At 39.0% G+C, this 20,620-nt stretch overlaps 1 protein-coding gene across 14 annotated transcripts in view; it reads left to right on the top strand.

Annotated features, from left to right (window-relative positions):
- cacna1g (calcium channel, voltage-dependent, T type, alpha 1G subunit) overlaps window positions 1–20,620 on the top strand; it is a 171,697-nt gene that overhangs the window by 59,424 nt on the left and 91,653 nt on the right. For all 14 annotated transcript variants that reach the window (XM_058406476.1, XM_058406481.1, XM_058406480.1 and 11 more), the window contains exons 3-4: window positions 12,020–12,131; window positions 17,283–17,416. In XM_058406476.1, the coding sequence (XP_058262459.1) occupies window positions 12,020–12,131; window positions 17,283–17,416 (246 nt within the window). The remainder of the gene's footprint in view (window positions 1–12,019; window positions 12,132–17,282; window positions 17,417–20,620) is intronic.

Genomic DNA, 20,620 nt, shown 5'->3' with positions numbered 1-20,620 from the left:
CTAACAGTATTTAAAATCCATTAAAACCGAAAGACACACTTCCTACTTTTAGAACTGGCATCGCTGCTACAATTTGCACACATTTAGTGCATGTATTGCTTTCTGAGATGCTCAGCGGAGGAAAACTCTTGCACTGGACTTGCTCGAGCCAGGAAACACCTCTGCTCCTGTGCGCTCTGAAATGGCTGTTGCTAGGCAACATGGAGCTTTCATGGAGAAAGACTTGCAGTTCAGCAAAATAATGTCTCAATTACTATATTCAGATGACAGTCATCTGAGTGGTACGAGCAGCACTGATTGGAACTGATTGTACTTGGAATGAACACAATGCTGTTGTTAAAGATAACACATTTTGATCTGCCATAGTTTTGCTTCTTTTTATTTTTAAGAGGTGTTTCTTTTTGAAATGAAATACTTTGAAACGCTTGGGAAATCCTCTTGAGTTGTTTGTAGAAAAAATATGCTGGCATTTCTTTAAACAGAGATTTTTTGTAAAACTGTGATTTGGGGGATGTTACAGTGCATCAGTTGTGATGTCAATCAAACCTGAATATAAATTATCAGCAAATCACTTAACTAAACCTTTTAGTTATAGATTGGTGTACTTAGCTAGTTAATTTAGCTAATGCTGGTCTTAAACTAATTTGTTGTCATGGTATATTTTGAATGAGGGCACAGTGGCTTGGTGGTTAGCATGTTTGACTCACATCTAGAGTGTTGATGGTTCAGTTCATGCCTCCTGATGTGTGTGGAGTTAGAAGTACCTCTGGGTGCTCTGGTTTTCTTCCCCATTGTCCATAGACATGTGTTGTATACTGATTGGCATCCCTGAATTGTTTGTAGTGTGTGAACAGGTGTGTGTGATTGCGCCCTGCGAGACTGGCATCCTGTCCAGGGTGTACCCTGCCTTGTGCCCTGAGTCCCAGTAGTCCCAAGTTCCCTGTGATCCAATAGAATAAGTGGGATGGATGGATGATATATTTTGACAGGACTGGCCAATGTTATGAAAATCACTGAAAATATGATGAGGCAAAATGAGACACCAATAACCCACTCCTTCAAAGGCAGTGGATATTGAATTTCTGTAGTAAAGACAAAATTGATTGTCCTGGTAAGTTAGCAGTTGATTTTAGGAAACATATTTTTTCTCTTCAGACTCTGAGTCATTCTCTTGTATTTTTGTAAAAGTCTAGATAATAGCACAGGGCTTGTGGGGGCGAGGAGTGGGGTTAGGATGGCAGGAAGATATGGGGACAGTTTTAATTTGCATATTCATGCATATTCATAGCTCTCTGCACAAGGGCAAAAGTGTCATGATGTAGATTTCTGTGCAGCTTCACATGTTCTATCTATCTAAGAATATGAATGCAAATCTGAAAATATATTTAGTCTTGGATAGCTTAGCATTATAAGACCCCCCTCCCCACCACCATTAAAATGTATTGGAGTTGAAGTGCAACACTATATGGCCAAAAGTTTGTGGACATCACACCCATATGTGGTTCTTCCCCAAACTGTTACTCAACATCTGAACAGATGTTACTGAACTTCCACAAAGTTGGAAACACCTGATTGTGTGGAATGCTTTTTGGATGCTAGAGTATTGCAATTTGTCTTCACTAGAAACCTGTTGTTGCATGACAATGCCCTGGTGAATAACTCAAGATCCATGAAGACATGGTTGCCAGAGTTTGAGTGGAAGAGCTCAAGTGGTCTGTACAGAGCCCTGACCTCAAATAAACTGAACACCTTTGGGATGGGCTGGAGGTAGATTTTGTCCCAGGCCTCCTCGCCTAACATCAGTGCCTGACCTCACCAATGAACTTGTAGCTGAAAATCTAGTAAAAAGCCTTTCCATAAAAGTGGAGGTTATTATAACAGCAAAGGGGACTAAATTTGGAATGGGATGTTCAAAAAAGCACATATTAGTGATATAGTAAGGTGTCCATGCATATTTCGCCACATTGTGTATTTAGATATATTCAGATGTAAAGGTTTTTCACTCCCTCACAGACCCATTCCCTCACAGATTCACTCACTATTGGACTCATTCATTCATTCATTCATTCATTCAGTCGGTCGGTCGGTCGGTCGGTCGGTCAGTCAGTCACAATGATGATTTTTCACAAGCTAGCTTTTGTGTCATTCATTGCTGAAAGGGAGAAAGGAGGCATAAAGTATTAACTGGAAGGCATGAATTTATATTTACACATAAAATGCTGTGGTTGTGAATTAAATGATCAAAAACATACCTTTGTGTACGTGAGCACAGACTGAATTCTGTTCTTCTGCCATTGCAGTTCGATAATGTTTATTCTGACGTTGATGGAATTTCTTTAATCTGAGTACCCTGACAGTTTCTAACTATCACATGCTGATTAGTTTTATATGGCAAGTTGGGTCTTCCTGTTCTCATTAACCAAATTCCTATGGGCAGGAGTATCTCTCATTATAAATTAATCCTGTCAATCATCTATTCTCATTGCTTCACTTTCATTAAAACATCATTGTTAAAAGCAGATCTTTCATGTTTGAACACAGTTATCCCATGTAGAAAAATTTAGGAGAGTTATCACAATCTTCAGAGCAGACCTGCAAGTTTCCGCTGGGTTGTGTCGATGGTAAATCAATGCTAATAGAAATAAATAAATAAAAATAAATCACAAGGTGCTTGATCACACTGTGTCACATAAAACATCTCTTTGCCTACATGTGCTGTGTGTTTTAAAAGAATGACTTTCCAGCTTTGAAGCCTCAGTTGGGGAGTTGAGTCATAGCTTTGAGAGAAACCTGGGCTTTCCCACTGCTGAAGTGTAACGTGTTAGCCTTTTCCAGTGGCTGTGAGAGCAGAGTTCCCTGGTGTAGAGCAGAGAGCAGCTCTGTGAAATCTCGCTGCAAAACTCTTTGCATTCCTGCAGCACAGAGACATGACTCAGGTCAGAACAGCTCTCTTTCTTACAGTCTTAAAAACAAAAATTGAATGTAAGGTTTTTCTGGTCAGGATTTGTCAAAAGCACTGTGGCTCTAAAATATTCTAAAATATAAAAGTCAAGATGAATGAACTTCTGAGGGAGACTACCATTGCTCGAAGGAGGTTGGGATTCACTCCGCCTTCTGACAGTACACATCTGTGTGTGCACCCTTGATAGCTCAATACATTTTAAAAAATATTACACTTTAAAGAAGCGCTAGGATTCTTCATTTTCTGTTCAGATGTACAGCTTAGTGTCCAGGGGCTCTCTGATATCTGTAAACCAACACATTAAATGTGAGTTTTTCTGCTCAGCTTTTGTCAAAAGCTCTGTGGCACTAAAATATTCTAAGCCAAGATGAATGTTTTGTGACCCCCTGTTTTAACTTTTGGGGAGAAATTGCTTCTTCGGTTGTTCATCATGTCTGTATTTGCTCTCCAGTGCAATATGCATTGAATGCAATATAATTTATTTTTACTGCCTGAAAGCTAAGTTGCACATTTGTCCTATATATTTGTCTTTAAGCGAAATATTGTCTCTAGATGCTTACCTGTTACCTAAACATTTATCCTGCTTTTTGCCAGACCTCCAAGCTGATCAGCTTAGGAAAGACATTTGCCCTCACTGACTGACTGGCTGAAACCCACATATATATGAGAGTCACTCAGGGCATCTCTACACTAAGTGTCACTACACAACTACCCTGTGCAGGAAAACTCCATCAATCAACTTCTCAAGAAACTCACTACAAGATAATCATGTTAGCACTCATATACTGACAATGTCTGCCTCTCATGCCACCTCCTGCTGTTCCTGCCTCCTGCAGATTCCATAATGAGGCTAATTCATCTTACTGTTATTTACTAGCTACCAATTAAATAACAGCCTAAAAAAGCTAAACCCTCATCATGCCTGGATCACTTTTCCTCATGTAATATCAGTCTCCTCTAGTCCTGTTAGTATATTTACACCCCCATGCTCTATCACTCACTCTCTCTCTCTCTCTCTCTCTCTCCCTGATTGGCTGGCAGGTTCTGTCTGTCATTGCATAGTCAGACTTCTTTTGTGCCTAAAGTAATGGTGTTTGACGTAACTTGTGCAGGATGTATGCATACAAATTTCCTGTCAGTTCCGATCTGGCAGCGATGAGACAGCGTTGACTGACATGATTACTCTTACAGGATTGTCAAGACTGATTCCCAGCAGTACAGGAATACCCCATTATGATGCAATTTCAACATTCTTTAATGTATAAAAAGCTTTGTATTAAAAAAAAAGTGGATCTTCGCAATGCATTTGTTCATGGTCTAGTATTGTGATAACCAAAGCTGACAGCAGGACATGTTCTAATAAAAGAAGCAGTACTTTCCATCATTTTACACTCTTGAAGTCGACTAGCAGGCATACAAACAGAAACATTCTTGCATATTGATGCATGTCCTTGCACTGGCAACTTAATATGTTATTTAACAGCCAATCACATTGTTGCTGCCATTGCCACAGTGATATAAACTTGTCCAACATTTACCATTTTCTAGCTTACTATATGTTCTTTTTGTTGCATAAAACCAACATAAAGTGTCTTGGTGCTGGGCCCCATGTGCAAGAAGAGCTTCAGTGTACCTTAGCACAGATTCTATAACTATCTAGAACTCTGCTGAAGGGAGGAACACTATTCTTTCAAAAAATATTCTGTTTATCTGTTTTTAAATGATGGTGCTGGAAACTCCTGTATAACACATCTGCCTGGAATATCCCATAGGTGTTCAACTGGGCTGAGATCTGGTGGCAGTGAAAAATGGGGACATTTTTATCCTGGGGTCAACCACTCTGATTAGGATATAAATGTTTTATGATAGAACAAAGGTGATCAGTAAGAATAACTTTGTATTGATATGCAGGGACCCAATTGGACCTAAACCATACCAGCAAAATTCCACACAGCAGAACAGACACTTGTTTTCAGCTGTCTGCATATTTAACTCTTTTACAAAGTGCAAGGAAAAAGCAAGGGGAAAGAATGCCCTTCTATGACATGTTTAAAAGAAAGTTTGTTATGGCAGATTTTAAGCTTTTATAGTTTTTACTTCTTTCAATCTCTGTGAGATGGATAGACAGTCTTTTAAAAAGGGGAATGTGAGAATATTTCAGGGAGAGCAGACAGGGAGTAAGCTATATCATTAAATATTGACTAGTGTGAGCCTTTTCTTATGTTTATCTATCTCTACCACCACGGAGGTGCTGCAGACAAATGTCTAAATCTTGGTAGATGTGTTTCAAATGTTGCAATATTTACAGCTGAGGTATTTGCGTTGCATTATTAAGCCTAGTTGTCATGTTCATATGCTTTAGCCTAGTTTTCTTAATGTACTCTCAATGGTCAATTTTCCTACATGACAATCTTCAGAGCTGTACTGATTAATTCTCACAAACATGGACTTTTCACACTTGAAATAGTTAACCCTGAGTCATTCTAAGCTTGTTTCACGGTTCATACTGCTCATATTTTACCTGGGGTTAACAAATAATTAAAACAAGGGCTGTATCTCACATTTCCCACTGTATTCCTATACCTTGGGCTAACGTACTTATTTGCATATTTGCGGTGTCAACAACTTTGCTTGGATAAAATACAACACATGACCACTGTAATAAATAAGGGCTTGTTTTGTGCTTTCGAATCAGTGAGAAAAAAACACATGTTCTGAGCAAGTATTCTTATCTTTCACCGCTTTCTAATCTTTTTTGGTCTTTTAAAGTTTGTCGTGTGGTTGTCAGTGATATCCAATTTCTGTTCGTTTTTCAGTGTCAGATATTTTCCCCTCAGTACAGCACACATTCAAATTTTGCTGCCTGATGCTACCAAGCCATGTTTTTGTGAAGTGTTGCTGCGTCTTGGTTTCCACGTGTTATGATGCACGCGCTGCAAAATTTACAAATTAACGACTGCTGCTAAGCATCCATCCGTATCATCTTAACACAGCATCACTTCACACTGTACATGCTTGGCACCGCAATGTGGGGTTAACCCTGCTTCAAAGCAGAGTTTCATAACCTTGTGTAAAAAGCGGTGCTAACCCACTTCTTAATTTAATAAAAAATATAAAAACAAACATTCCTCTACCCGGGATTTAAAAGCATGTTTTTAGAATGATGATAACCTGGGGTTAAGAGCAGCATAAAAAGCCCTATAGTTGTGCAATCTACACTACGATAGTAATTGTGTGATTGTAGTTTCAATTACAGCAGTGGAGGACTGATGGAGACTCAGCTGGGCCAGGCTTACTTGTTCCAAGGCCAGGCTGTGTGGCACAGGCCTGCTGGGCTACATGATGAGGGGCTGGCTTTGCAACCATGAGAGGAAGTGTGACAATCTGCATATGAGAACTGGAGCCTCAGGCAAAACACTCAAACTGCCAAGGACCTTCAATTAAAGAGCAACCAAATGAAGAGATTGCCATTAGCCAGCCCATCCAGTGCACTCCACTGGGCTTCCCAAGAGCACAACGTCACTAATAATGCACACACACACACACACACACACACACAGAGTAATTGATGGTAAGCCAAAGAAAGACAGAACCGCACATGCACTGCATATCCTTAATATTTAGGTAGATTTTACATTTCTTAGGCTAGCACAAAAATTTTCAGTCTTAAATAAATATTCTTATAGGTTACACTTCTACTGGCTAGTCACAGCCAGAATCACTCTATATTCATTATATAAACTCTTGTAGTTTACCCAAAAGGAAGCAGCTTAGGAACTGACTTACATTAGATGATTGAAGGTATAATTCAAGATCCTAGGCATTCAGATATGGATTTCATGCCTTCAAATATTTAAATATGAACATTCAGTAGTATTTGAAGAGTGAAATTTGTTCTGACAGCCCTATATTCTGCAGAGTGAAGGGGTTATCTCAGTTCTCAGTAGTCACAGGCATGCTGATCCTCTGCTATTTTAGACCTGTTAGAGGGTGAGAAAGGGAAAAAAATATAAAAAGGAAAGACCCCATCAGAGAATTTGGTTATACAGCGTGGGGTGCTGATGAGGTTTTGAGGCTGCTGTCATCTGTTATCAAATTCCACCTACACTCTGTTAGTGATGGAGGAGCAGCGAGGGGCAGCCATGTGAAGGAGCCTGCCATTGTTTGGATGTGCTCGAAGGAGGTAGAGATTCAGTCAACCTTCTGACAGAAAACATCTGTGTGTGTACCTTTGTCGCTCAGTACATTTTAGAAAATATTACCCTTTAAAGAATTTCTAGGCTTTTTCATTTTCTCTATTGGTTTTTGTGTGCTGGGTCAATTTGTACTACAAAAAAATATGCAAATGAAATGCATTATGTAAACAGGTGTACAGCTTTGTGTCCAAGGGTTCTCTGGTATCTGTGAAGCTTTTGTAAGCATGGTTTGGGTTCAGTGGAATTGTATGCATCATACAGACTCATCATACAGAAGGTGTTCTAGTCTGCTTCTAATTTGTGCTGCACGCTGTACACATATTGATTTTTTTGTTGAGAGTTGCTTTCAAAGAGACTTCTGCTCATACTGAATTATAGCCTCCAAATCTATGGCATTATCAGTCTCCACTAACACTCGTCTCGCTGAGACTGCAATACAGTGTCAAGATCAGAGAGGCCCATCAGCAGTTAGCAGGTTGTAATTAGTTCCTCCCCTGACTTCTGGAGTGAGAAACACTCTGTCTTGTTACATTATTCATGAAGAATACATTACTGCTTCACCTGCTCGGTGTAGGCAAAAGTGTTCAGTTTGGGTAGCTGTAATGTATTGACACCATCATGTTTTTTCAATGAGAATAAAACTAGCCTCGAGTAAGACTTAATGTTTACTTTTTCCTCCATTGATCTAAGTTTAGAAAAGGTTAGAGGCATTTCCTGACAAAAACTTGTACTTGTGTACCAGAAAAACTCAAGCAGTCACCTTAATTCTTAGAAATATTGCTTCTGTAAACATTAGCTCTTTTACAGCCCTCTTAGCCACCAAGGGCAGTGAATATTCCCAAGATACCTTCTTATGCACACCTTTTCAAGACCTGCCACCTTTCTATTTCTTGTGAATGTAATTTTCATCATTTTTAGGAGTTCAAGGCTCCCCAAACAGAGGGCAATTTATCCATTTTTGGCAAAATTCTTCCAATTTTTCATACTTTGTTTATATCATTATTATTTTTGTATAGTGTTTAAGAATGCCTTTGACAAGAATGCATTGAATCATTCTCATAGCAGGATCGGGAAGCTGTCGCAAAGTTGCAATGAACTTTAACAGGAAACATGGCAACCACATCACACACGGCACTGCTGCCAAACTTTAAAAAGTTTCAAAAAGACTAGAAGTGTTGCAGATGTCCACAAACACCCACTGACAAAGGTACATCCGACATAGTGCTGGTGCATATATTCCCCTACAGACACCCTGCAGTTTGAATTTGGTTTCTTTGTTAGCTTGTTAGCTATCACTCTTTGTACTGTTGAGTGATATGTGTGTTATTCTTGTTGCCCATCACTGTCTCTTAATCTTTTTTTTTTTTAAACTTTACCACTGTTTAGTGATGTTTTCACTCATCATGTGTCAATATTGAGCTTTTCTCTGTACACCACTTACAAAGGGACTAGACTTTAGGTTTCCCCTGTTTCTACTTATATCTCTACCTAGTGGAGTCTTCCTCTGCACTTAAGCTTATTCTCCTACTTACCAGGCTTGTGATGTTAACAGCTAACATGGTCAAGGGTGTATCCCTCACTATACTTACTATACCACCTACTGTCCTCTGTTACGACTACTATGTTAGACTGGGGCTGGAGTGGGGTGTCTCTCTGCATGCCCTCATTTTCGTTGCCAGACAGGGTTCTCCACTGGTGTTCTGGCTCAGACTTTACTACCACACACCTTGCCGTCTAGTCGGTTAATGAGCCATGCTAGAAGGCCCATGCCAGTTTGTGATTCACCTGGAAGGCAATTATGTGTATCAACTATGTGTCCACTGTGTTGGTTCTGGGAATGGTTTTGGAAGACACTTCATCGCTGATGCTGAAGTGGCTCTTGTTGACTGTGGTTTTACCTGATGGAGCTGGACAGAAAGGAAAGGCTTATGACTGTCCTCACTGGCTACTGTAAATATTTCCACCTCTACCACTGATCCTGCTCACCTATATTCAATAATTAGTCCACAGAGTTCTGCTTGTAGCCCATAAAGTAGTAGTAGACTTTGGTTTCAATTTGGTTTCCTCACTAGTAGGTGCAAGACCTTCGCAGCTTCCTCCTGTAGTGGAGCTGTTGTCCCAAATGTATATCTGGAAATAGTTACACTCAGACATGTTACCTCTGTCTGTGGGCTGATCCCATAGTGTGAAGTGCAGGTTTAAGACTGTGTAGCACTCTAACAGGCCAGAAAATTGGCCTTGTATGCTCTCAGGGGGAATGGTGTGCACCTTATCCATTAGATATGGTGCACTGATCATTTCCTAAAGCACTAGCAATCTTGCTACATAACTGACTTTCTTTCTCTGGCCTAAAAGTGTGTGTGGCAGCCATTTCGACATCTCACAGCACCATGGATGGTGTCTTTCTTGGGGTTCATAAACTTATCGTAATCTTATTTGATGTAGGTTCATTTGTCAGTTATTATACCTATAACACAACATATAACCCATGGCATTTTTTCTAGACCAGTGCTGCCAGTGCCAGAAACCTTCTTTTTAAAAGTTTCCTGTTATACCTCTGATTTGTCAACTTTGCTGTTTTAATTGTATCCCTTTGGTGTTGTCTTTTGTCAGTAATTGAGAAAAACGAGATGATCTTTGCCTGCTGCCACAGTGTTCAGACAGCACCCTGCCTGGATATTAGCATTCCTGTATTTAATTTAGATGTAAATGCATGTGCACGACCCCTGGCTGGGCATCGGGCTGCTGTGTTCCAGTGACATTTGCCTACCAAGTGATCAATTAGCAATTGTGCTCATTGTTCATCTACCACAAGAAAATGGAGAGAAATAATGACTTAAGGAATCATTATTTTCTTTTAACCCATTTAACCGGAGTGACCCTGCTGCAATCTTGACAGAGCAATCTGTTACTGGCTGCTGCCTCAATTTGATTATATATGTTCTTGTTATTTTAATCTGGTAATATCATTTTATGATGTGCTGTGAAAAAGTATGTGCTCCCTTCCTGATCCTCTGTTGCATTTGTCACACTGGATGTTTTCAACTCTATCTTTAGACCAAATCTAATACTGGATGAAGGGACTGGTTTTTGTTGTTGTTGTTTATCTAATAAAAAAAAAGTTATTTAACACCCAGTTTATTTACACAGAATAATGCACCACTCTTAGCTACAGTATAATGACAGGTTTTGATGTCATTATTTTATTTCAAGCTTTTACATCCCTAATTTAGTTTTAAGCTTTCCCAGGCATTGCTCCCCACATTGCTTCAGTGTGTTACTCTTAGTTGTAGGTTTTCACTTTGATTAGGAGATTTTTTTCCACTTTTAATCAGTAGTTTTCTTTTAATTTCACCGGGATTTGCTTTTGTGTTTGTAGACTTAATTTGCTGCATGACCCAGTTTCACTGATATATTTAATATTTAATCAAAATCATATCTGAGAATTTTGTGTGTTTTTTTTTTTGTTTGTTTTCACTTCATGTCTCAAACTTTGTAGGTCTAGAGTCTTGAAAGCATCTTCACAGCATCTCATTACCACAACGACTGCTGGAATCATTTTAGCCTTGAATTCTTTGATGACTTTATACCAGTTTTTTGATTGAACTGTCAAACACTTACTTGGGAGTAATTCCTGTGCTTATTGGCAAATGTGAGATAAACGTATATTTTCTACTTGGCTGCTACTCTCCCATGAGGTCCATGTCTTCAGTGTATTTCTGATTATGATAGCATTTTCCCACCAGACAGTTGGTACAGCATGAGATCATGATTAATCTTTCCGTATCCTGGACAAGTATCTGTGCCTGTAAAAGCAGAAGGTCTCTGAATGTAGGTTCATGGCTTTGTTACCACAATGAACCACATTTTTGTAACTCTGGTCAGCAACATTGCTTTCAGCTGAGGAAGTAGAGGCCTGTAGGATTTCTTTGTGTGTGTGTTTTGTTTTGATTTGTTTTTTTACTTACTCAATGATTTCTGGCTTTGTCTTTGGAGAAATTTTGGGAGCTTGACAACTTCTGGGACGATTCAACGCATCAATACACCAAATGTTCTCCATTTGGAGATGATAGCTTTCACTGTGGTCTGGTGGAGTCTGGGAGTCTTAAAATGGTTTTGCAATCTTTTCCAGATTGGTAGATAATGACATTGTATATGATCTGTTATAATGTGCTTGCTGAATTTTTATGCTGCCAAAATTGACTTTGATGGTAAGGGGTAATTTTGGTGACATTTATACTGATGAATGCTGGCTGAAATTAAGCCTGGTTACATTTAGTCAGCATACATAATGTGTTTCAGCTGATTTAACTGTGCTATTACAGAAAACAGAAAAATATTTGTAACCGTTTTATGTTAAATTGTTATTGAAGAAATCTGATGTGTGAGGAAGTTGCGTCTGCTAAGTAGCCAGTATCTCTCGTGAGGGTTTTGGACAAGCATTCAGCCAAGTTCATTAACAAGCTAGCAAACCTTAGGCCAAATATTACACTGTGTAATCAACACCATTCGCCAATGTTCCTAGCTAACTAATAGGCTAGACAACATTAGGCTATTTTTTAATGTTTTGTTTTGTTTTCTAGGTGAGCATTAATGATGACTGAAATAAAAATATACTAGAGCTATATTTATAATATATACAATACCGATATATAAATAATACTCTTTCAAGCCAGGTGCTAATAAAAGCCTTTGTCTTTTTGTATTATTGTTTTTAATTAGCCATTGCTTAGCCATCTGTCATGTCAAGTATTGTGAAAGCTTGTGCACCAGTTAATACAAACATGACTGTAAGATGAATTGTATTTATCGTGTGTTGTTTCACTGCTCTGAGTGTTGCTCCTTAACTGCTCTTCCATACGTGGTTTGAACGAGCCAGTATGCTAGTGATCCTGCTGAACTGTGTGACTTTGGGCATGTTCCACCCGTGTGAGGACAGTGACTGTGACTCAGAACGCTGCAAGATCCTCGAGGTGAGTATTTTCACACACAAATACTGCCTCTAGTAAATCACCCGAGGGCCATTATCATGCAGTCTCTCCGAGATTTCACTATTTTACAATCGCAGAAATGAATGCTAAATCAAACAAACTGTGATATTTGGAGGAGCTAAAAAAAAAAATTCTAAATCTGAGCAGATTTTATGCAGATTTGGGCCATGATGCATCATTCGAAGTCATTATAAAGTACATTCAGCCAAAGCACTCTTCAGTTTGTGTGTGTTCAACATAAGTACAGCTGTCATAGATTCGTATTTTCTCTGGGAGGAGTTTAAAAGACAAATCCTGTGCATGCAGTTTTGTCAATTCAAATAGTTTTCTACAAAAAGGCACAAAAATCTCATCACAATTTAAAAAAAAAAGCTGCAACAAAATCAAGCATTTGTGGCTGCAACATGCACAACCATAGACTGTATAAGAGCAGTGTAAACATACCAGGCTGTACACTGGGAGTAGAACAAAAGGAGTTTCTTTTTCTAGCTGTGTTTTTGATTGGATAGTGATGAGCATCTGTGGAAATGATGACAGAGACAGGTTGAGGCACTTTCTGGTTGAGGCAAAATCTTAAAAGAGTTACAGATCAAACCCTCAATCTGTAAATTCTCAATCTAGCTTAATCTAAAGACTCTGTATCTCTTCTTCCTATAAAGCCACTAACAGGACTATTAGCTTGTTCTTTTTCGCATATGGAAAGAAGAAATAGATAAGACAAAAATAAGATGTCCAGACAATTCACAAAAGCTGCCACATACTTTCTGTCTTTGTTAGGAAGATATACAGGGTCTCCCAGGCCAATGTGATTCAGATTAACCTCTGCCCGAGATACAAAGGAATGCCTTTGGTGGAATAATGGAAACCAATGAGATATAATGATATAATAAAGCCGGAAAGTGTGCAGGACTCCCATCTCCCCCCCAAACCACCCCCTGCTTTCTTTGCCTGCACAGTAACACATCCTCATGTGTTCCTTCTCTCTCTCTCTCTCTCTCTCTCTCACTCTCTCTCTCTTTCACACACACACACACATTTTCCCTCTTCTGACAATCCCTCTCTCATGTACACCTAATAGTCTAAATACAGAACTAATGCTGCTCTAAATACCAAAGGAATCCGTCTGTTTACATGTAAAAGAGTTTTCCTTTTTCAGTATTGGTGAATGAATGCGAGCAGCTTTGATGGAGCACATAACACATTCCTTTGAATATGTTTGGGAAATGTGTTTAAGCAGGAGATAGTTGCTGGATCAGAAACTGGAAATACACACACCTTTAGACAGAGAGCCAGTGATATTTCAGTCGAGACACATCAGAGAGAATGCATCAGAGAGAGGGTCTTAATCAGAGCATACAGACTCAGTGATCATCCATCAATACAGCAATCATCCATCAACACCATCAAAAGAAGACAGAAATATAGCTTTGAATGTGTCTTGAACTTTCTCTCCTGCTCCTTGCTGGTTTTTCTGCTGTCTGAGCACAGCTGTTTGGGAGCATATGTGAATATCTCCGAATAAGTCGGGCATGCAGGGTCTGAGCAGGATCTGTGTCAGAAAGTTTGATCTTTCATGTCCTCTATGGCCAATGAAGCAAAAACACTTCTTGCTTCTTGCTTTTTCCAGGTGGAATAAGAACACGGCTGTCTTTTATGTTATTTTGTTCAGAGATCCCGAGTGTTCAACATTATATATATTTGCTGTAAAGTGCACGATAGACAGACAGCGCACAAGTGCAGTGTGTTTATTAGGACACATCCAATTATTGTCGAAATTCATTGGATGAGTCAACAGTCAGACTGACTTCATTATCAGAGTTTAATCCATAATCATAAACAGATAACACAAAATTTGATCAAAACGCCAGGTAGACTATACAGGAACGACAAGTGAGAAGAGTGACAGAGAAAGGCAAGCGTTCACTCTTATGCGATGTAAGTTAACCTCGTCTGTACGCAGTAATGACGTAATCTGCATACCAACTCAATACAAACACAGGATGAAAGACATTGTCAGTAGAAACAGATCAGCGAGGAGGTGGTGACCATATGTTTCTCCGTTTTAGTGTGTTTGCATGAAATCAGGAATTTTTTTTCCTCAGAAGAGCATATCCATGCGCATACTAATGCCTTATGAATGTGCATGTGCCTGTAAATCTATTTGCCTCCTTCCTTTTTGCATATTTTTCAGATCTTCAGACAGATATTTGATTGGCAATGTGAAAGAACAAATCCAATATTTAATGATCTTTTTAGTTCTTTTATAAGCAAAGATACCTGATATTCATATCTGCTGCAAGTAAAATATAAGCGGTTATGCCACCTCTAGCTGTATTGACTGAAAATCACAGTTCTTGTAATTCAATATCAGTCTTTCACATTACTGTGGATGGATTTGATCCCACTTTCTCCCCTGGCATGAATTCACATGTTTCTGCATTTTGTTTCAGGTTCTGCCACCACATAATTTTTGGATTTAGGCCTTTACTTTCAGCAGTGCCAAAAGTTTGCAATAATAGAGGAACTCAGGAAGTGGAAGATACATTTTCATAGCAGTGTATGTGTGTGGTGGGGAAGTGGGTTTGGATGTACATGAGAAGCAGTGCATCAATCGCACTGGAATAACCATCTCTTCCAGTAAAGCAAAAACTTATATTCCAATCACGACTATGAGATAATGAACGACACGTCATGCGAATATTTATTCAGGTTATTATTATACCAGGAGATCACAGTGTACAAATGGGCTGTTTCAGTCATATGTGTGCTTCTATTCACCTTTAAGCTACTGGCAGGAAAAGAAGAAAAGATGAATGCTGAAAAAGGTGAATTGCTAGCGGGTGCTGCTAAGAGAAGCAAATAAAAATCTGCATGGGTGAATACGAAACCATTAAATAGTGCTGGCAGGCTGTGTGGACAGTCTAGGACTGCACTGTTGTGGGGTTTCCCCCGTCTGCGCTGTTTTTCTTTAGAGAGCTGCTAAACCATGGAGAGGCCACACATACACACACACACACACACACACACACACACTCACATGCACACAAATGCTTTGTAGTCCAGAAGCCATGTAAGGCTGAATGAACCTGGTTCTTCTTAGAAAATGTGCCTTTTAAGAAGTAGCCACTTGAGAATTCCATTTTTTTCCTCCACTGTGATTATCTGTGAATATCTTTAGATGCATGTCCAAAAAAAAAACCAAACTCTGATGTTCACTATTTTCTACTCACATTTAAAATGACAGTAAATTTCTCAGCAGTCAAAGCTGACAGGATTGACAAAAATTAGTTATGTCATATCATTCGAGGCAGGAGGTTTAGGATGTTACATGATGATAAGCAGTGACAGTTCTTTGCGGTTCATGGGCAAGAAACATTTTTCCCCTGTTTTACAGTGGTTGGGTCAAATTATACGGTTAAGCATATATTTACATTTATTTAATGTCATGTGGGCAGCCATCTGACCCACAGTGGTGCTCACAGGACCAGATAAATCATGCATGTAAATTAACGTGCCATCAACTGTCACAATCTTCATGTTGCTGATGTTCATTATGTACTACGATTAATAGTGAATGTTAAGAGCAAGCAGTTCAGTGTGAGTGAAATCAGTGTAGCCAAGAAATGTGGCCAAGATCTTAGAGCTTGGCTGGAAATGATGCAGAGCTTCAGAGCATGGATACCCACTGCTGCTTAATTAACTTTCCCCATGTGGTGAGAGTGCCTTTGCTGGAGAGATTCCCTTGTTTAAGAGTCATCACTAATGCTGAGCTAGCACTGAAAACCCAGGTGACTTTCCCATGCAATAACACTAACCAATTATGATGCAGATCAAAACCAGTTGGAAAGTTCACATTTTTATTCACTCGTGTTGTACAGCCACTGTTGTATTTTTTCAAGCTTAGTTGTGTTTAGTAAATAATAGTTATTCTTTTTCCACAGGACCTGCATTTACCTCCATCTTAACAATCCATTAATAATCCCAAGTGGAATAAAAAAAAAAAAGCCTCAATGTCTACACCTCAGGAAAATGACTGAGGTAAAATTTGAGTAAAATTTTCCACCTTAATGAATAAGGTGGATAATCTGTCGAATAATTTGTTCAATAGACAAATAATTGCCCGCATAAAACCCAGAACCTTTGCATATGTTCTGCACATGTGCATTTGCACAATTTTTGCTGACTAAAAAAAAAAATCAGATTGATGAAAATAAGTGAACGAACGTTGCCAAGTGTCAAAGAAACGCGCCAGTTTCATCTCTCATCATTTTATGGTGCACGAAACATAGCTACTGTGAGAATCCTTGAGTAATGCCAAAATTAACCAAGTCTACAATGAGAAAATTGTCCATGTCAGATTTACTCGGCTGGCCTGGCAAGAACAGTTTTATAATACAAAGATTCATATATAAGAGGTTAAGAGGAAAAAAGATGGAAATAGTACTGAAATGTTGAACCTGCACTTCTCCTGACATATCCCTTCTGATTTTTTAATCCTATTACACTTTTGTATGATGTTTAGCCATAATCCCTGTGCACACTGAACCTTGTGGTTCTTCATTTCCATTTACAAAATACAGACCCATATAATCAAAATAATTACACATAATCATGCATTATATTCCTACATCATTACGTTACATGAATTACCATACATCCATATGAACAATTTGATCATTGATTTTAATCACATGAGAAAGTTGAGTCCTGTTTCTTAAACGTTTTGCAGCAGGAGCAAATGTTCCAGGGGAGATTAGAATTATTGTGCTATTAACTTACTTTCTCATGTGGCTTTGTATTAATCAGTCACATGCTCAGTGCCAGCATGCAGAGCGTTTTCTCTTTGTTCCTTGAACACATGTGGTTATCATTCCTATATAAATGTGTCACTTCATATACAGAAAATTTTGAGCTGACATTCACGGCGTAGTTGAGGATTTGTGGATAAAAAGCACAAGTTTGCTGTTTGATTTCTTAGACGGCAGAGTTAGGCTGAAACAGCTATAGATGCTCACACACACACACACACACACACACACCAGCTTCAGTCTGAATATGGCAGTGGAGTGATTAGTGATTTCATTTTTTTCAGTTATTTACATGTTAACACCTCATGCATTTCTTATTTTCCAGGATTTTGATGACTTCATTTTTGCATTTTTTGCTGTGGAGATGGTGATTAAGATGGTAGCACTGGGCATCTTTGGCAAAAAGTGTTACCTTGGGGATACCTGGAATCGGCTTGACTTCTTCATTGTGCTGGCTGGGTGAGTTAATCCTGACCACAACTTTCTAAAAGCTTCATTAACTCTCTGACTCTCTTTTTTTTTTTAGATTGTGTCATTGGATGGATTCAGTTTCAGTGTCACATAGAGATCTTGTGATCTTTTCTGCTAGTTTTTGCTGGTAAAGAGCTAATTTATGCTAATCACTTGCCATGTTGAGAGATAGCATAGGATTATGTGTTAAGATGAAAATTAAACAAGCATATGGAGCACGTGAGAGGACATTCCCAGGAGAAATCAGCCAAAGTCTGTACACAAGAGAAGCAAGCAGCAATGACAGGCTGCTGGCATGTTCTTCTAAACCACACAGGAAATACAGGCTCCTGCTATGTTGGCTAAATCAGTTTATCAATGCTGATTAATAACACTCCAGATGGTTACTTACTAGCAACACAGCTTTGGGTGACCATGGATAGATCGTATTATCATTTTTTTTTCTTAAATTTCATTAGCGACTCCACAGTAATAGTATCAACAAACAATGTTTCACACTCTTCTTGTGATATTTAAAGTGTCTGTGAACTTAAAATGGTGTTAATTTATTTGTACTTGTCCCTTATATCTGGACACTATAGCACAGGGTGTCCAGTCTAATCAGGAAAGGGCCAGTGTGACAGCAGGTTTTTAGAAGAAGCGACAACTAAGTCTACTGAAAGCCAAGATCAGCTGATTAAACATGTGGAATCAGGTGTTTCTCCTGTTGATGAAAATATGCACACATACACACGCACACAATCTTGTGGTTAAGATTGGACACACGTGCTGTAGTAAAATCAAAAAATCTGAAAAAATAGTGTAGAGACACTGCTTATCCCACTGGGTCACAGGGATGCTGGAGACTATCCCAGGAGGCTCAGGGCACAAGGCAGGCTGTACCCTGGACACCTATCACCATTGTACACACACAAAACTTAGAGATGGCAATCTGCCTATAGTACATGTCTTTGGATTATGGAAGGAAACCAGAGTGCCTGTGGGAGACCCTTAAGACATGGGGAGAACATGCAAACTCCACACACACACCGGAGGTGGGATCACACCAACCCTGGATGCCACCGCAGGCCTCTATTGTAGGATATCTTCTTGATTTAAAGCAATCAAAAATTCATACCTAGATGACATTGTCATCATCCGGTTAAATTCTCTAGAACAACATACAGTATATGTATGTCAGACCATAGAGCCTGGTCTTGCTCTGTAGTAGTAGCTTGTTAGCAATAGTTGTATGCCCATGCATCATCTTGCATGATTTTTTAAAATAATTTTTTCACTTTGGCCTGGTTGTGAAAAAAAAAGTTAAAATGAAAGAAATGTGTACAAGATCATGATTACGTGACAGAAGTTTGGAGCTCTTCAAAGCTGGAATGTGTCACTTCCTCAGATGGAGTGAGAACTCACAATTCTGGCTTTATACACTAGCAGGGATTCTCCATCAGTAAGATTAAGTAAAATACACGCTTCAATCTCTTTACTGTTCTCTATATTTAACTAGCTTGTTAGGATACTGTTAGACTTGGGGGTGGTGGTGTATCTCGAATAAGGTTGGTGTAAATCAGTCAAGCCCAAAATCAATACCGTGTCACTCTGACTTTCAGTTTCAGAAGGAAATGTACCAACATACAGAATCAGGTAACAGCAAGGAAGCCATTTTGTGAGGTGCAGACCTGGAGTATGGTAAAAGTTTATGAAGTAGCTGTGATTCATTTGGAGTAGATGAAACATGCTCAGTGTTTATGAAATGCAAATCGTTACTCATAATCCTTTCTTCGGTAATTGAAATAAAAGGGTCATGATATCCAACAGTAAGTAGAAAGCCTATTGGAACTGACTAGACATCATTTTATCGCTCTGTTGAAAGAGCTTCCGCTGTATCTGTCTAAGGCTTCACTCCTGACACTGTATCAGGCTGCTCACAGTGCACGGATGCTTTGGCATCTAATGTTTGTGTGCGCTTTAATTGGAAAGACATTCACGTTGGCATGAGCTTGTCATCATTTTTAAAGACCATTTGAGAATTCAGCATTAAGCAGCCAAACTATCAGCCTCAGACACCCCCAGCTGCTTGGCAACGAGTGCAGAATCATTTCACGTTCCAGCAAAACCCATCAGCCCTTTCACTCCTTCACAATGCATTTATGCACACGTAGGAGCTCCCGTTGATTTGAGCGAGCTCAGAAACTCCTTGTCATACTCTGAGTCAAAACATATCACACAAACTATAAAGCTTATAAAGGCTCTTCTACAATGATGAATTTGTTATTATGCTAGATAAATACTCTGCTTTTTTAATTAGTGCTGTTAAAAGTGTTATTAATTGTTTGTGACAGAATTGATTGCTAATATGGTGGTAGGAGATATTGCTGGGGTTTCTTTCCATACACAGTATCCTGTGCAATAGTTAGTTAGTTGGATTATAGATGTTTTTATTGTTTACCTGACAGTACCATATGAATTATTTTGGAGTTAATTGTGATTTAGTTTTAGTCTTTTGTCAGTGCATATTGTTTTTTTAGACATATTGTGTTCATTGTTTATTTTTAATTACTATTGATAATCATCATCCCACCCACGTCTGTCACTACTGAGGTTGTAAACTACATCTCCCATGATCCTCAGTCCATGAGGCGTCAGTTGGCAAACTCCTGAATACTAATGACACTCACCTGTTTGCAATCACAATACTCCCCCTTTAAATAACCCCAGACTGGCAAGCATGTTTTGTGAAGTCTTACTCTGGTGCTGTGCCTGTGATGAGGCTAAGCGTTTATTATCTAACTGTCTTGATTCGTGTTTGATTACGGACTGTTTCATGTTTACTGATTGAGTCTTGTCTTGTTTCGGCCTGTTTAACAATCACCTGACCTTTTGCCTCCCCCACATTTTTGTTTACCCCTGTGCATTGTGGTCCACGTGAGGTTTTCTTTAAAAAAGTGTTTGCTTCGTAAATAATGACATAAGTGTTTTTCAGATATTTGTATATTAATTGCACAGTTGTTCATTTCTGGAAGCGGTGGAAAAAAGTAAAAGCCTTCTAAATTACAGCAAATTTGTTCAGAACACACCTAACCCAGGCTCTGTAGGCTGATCAGAATTGTTTGCTTTTAGCAAAGGGTCGAGTGATTCGCAATTGTCTGTTTATACTGTAATTGTAAAGTGACTGTGTGCTGGTAGCATTTGCTGTTCTTA

The sequence above is a fragment of the Hemibagrus wyckioides genome, linkage group LG13 (genome assembly GCF_019097595.1).
Source record: "Hemibagrus wyckioides isolate EC202008001 linkage group LG13, SWU_Hwy_1.0, whole genome shotgun sequence".
NCBI lineage: Eukaryota > Metazoa > Chordata > Actinopteri > Siluriformes > Bagridae > Hemibagrus > Hemibagrus wyckioides.
The sequence above is the reverse complement of the archived record's forward strand: the minus strand, read 5'-3'. Positions and strand labels throughout refer to the sequence as shown.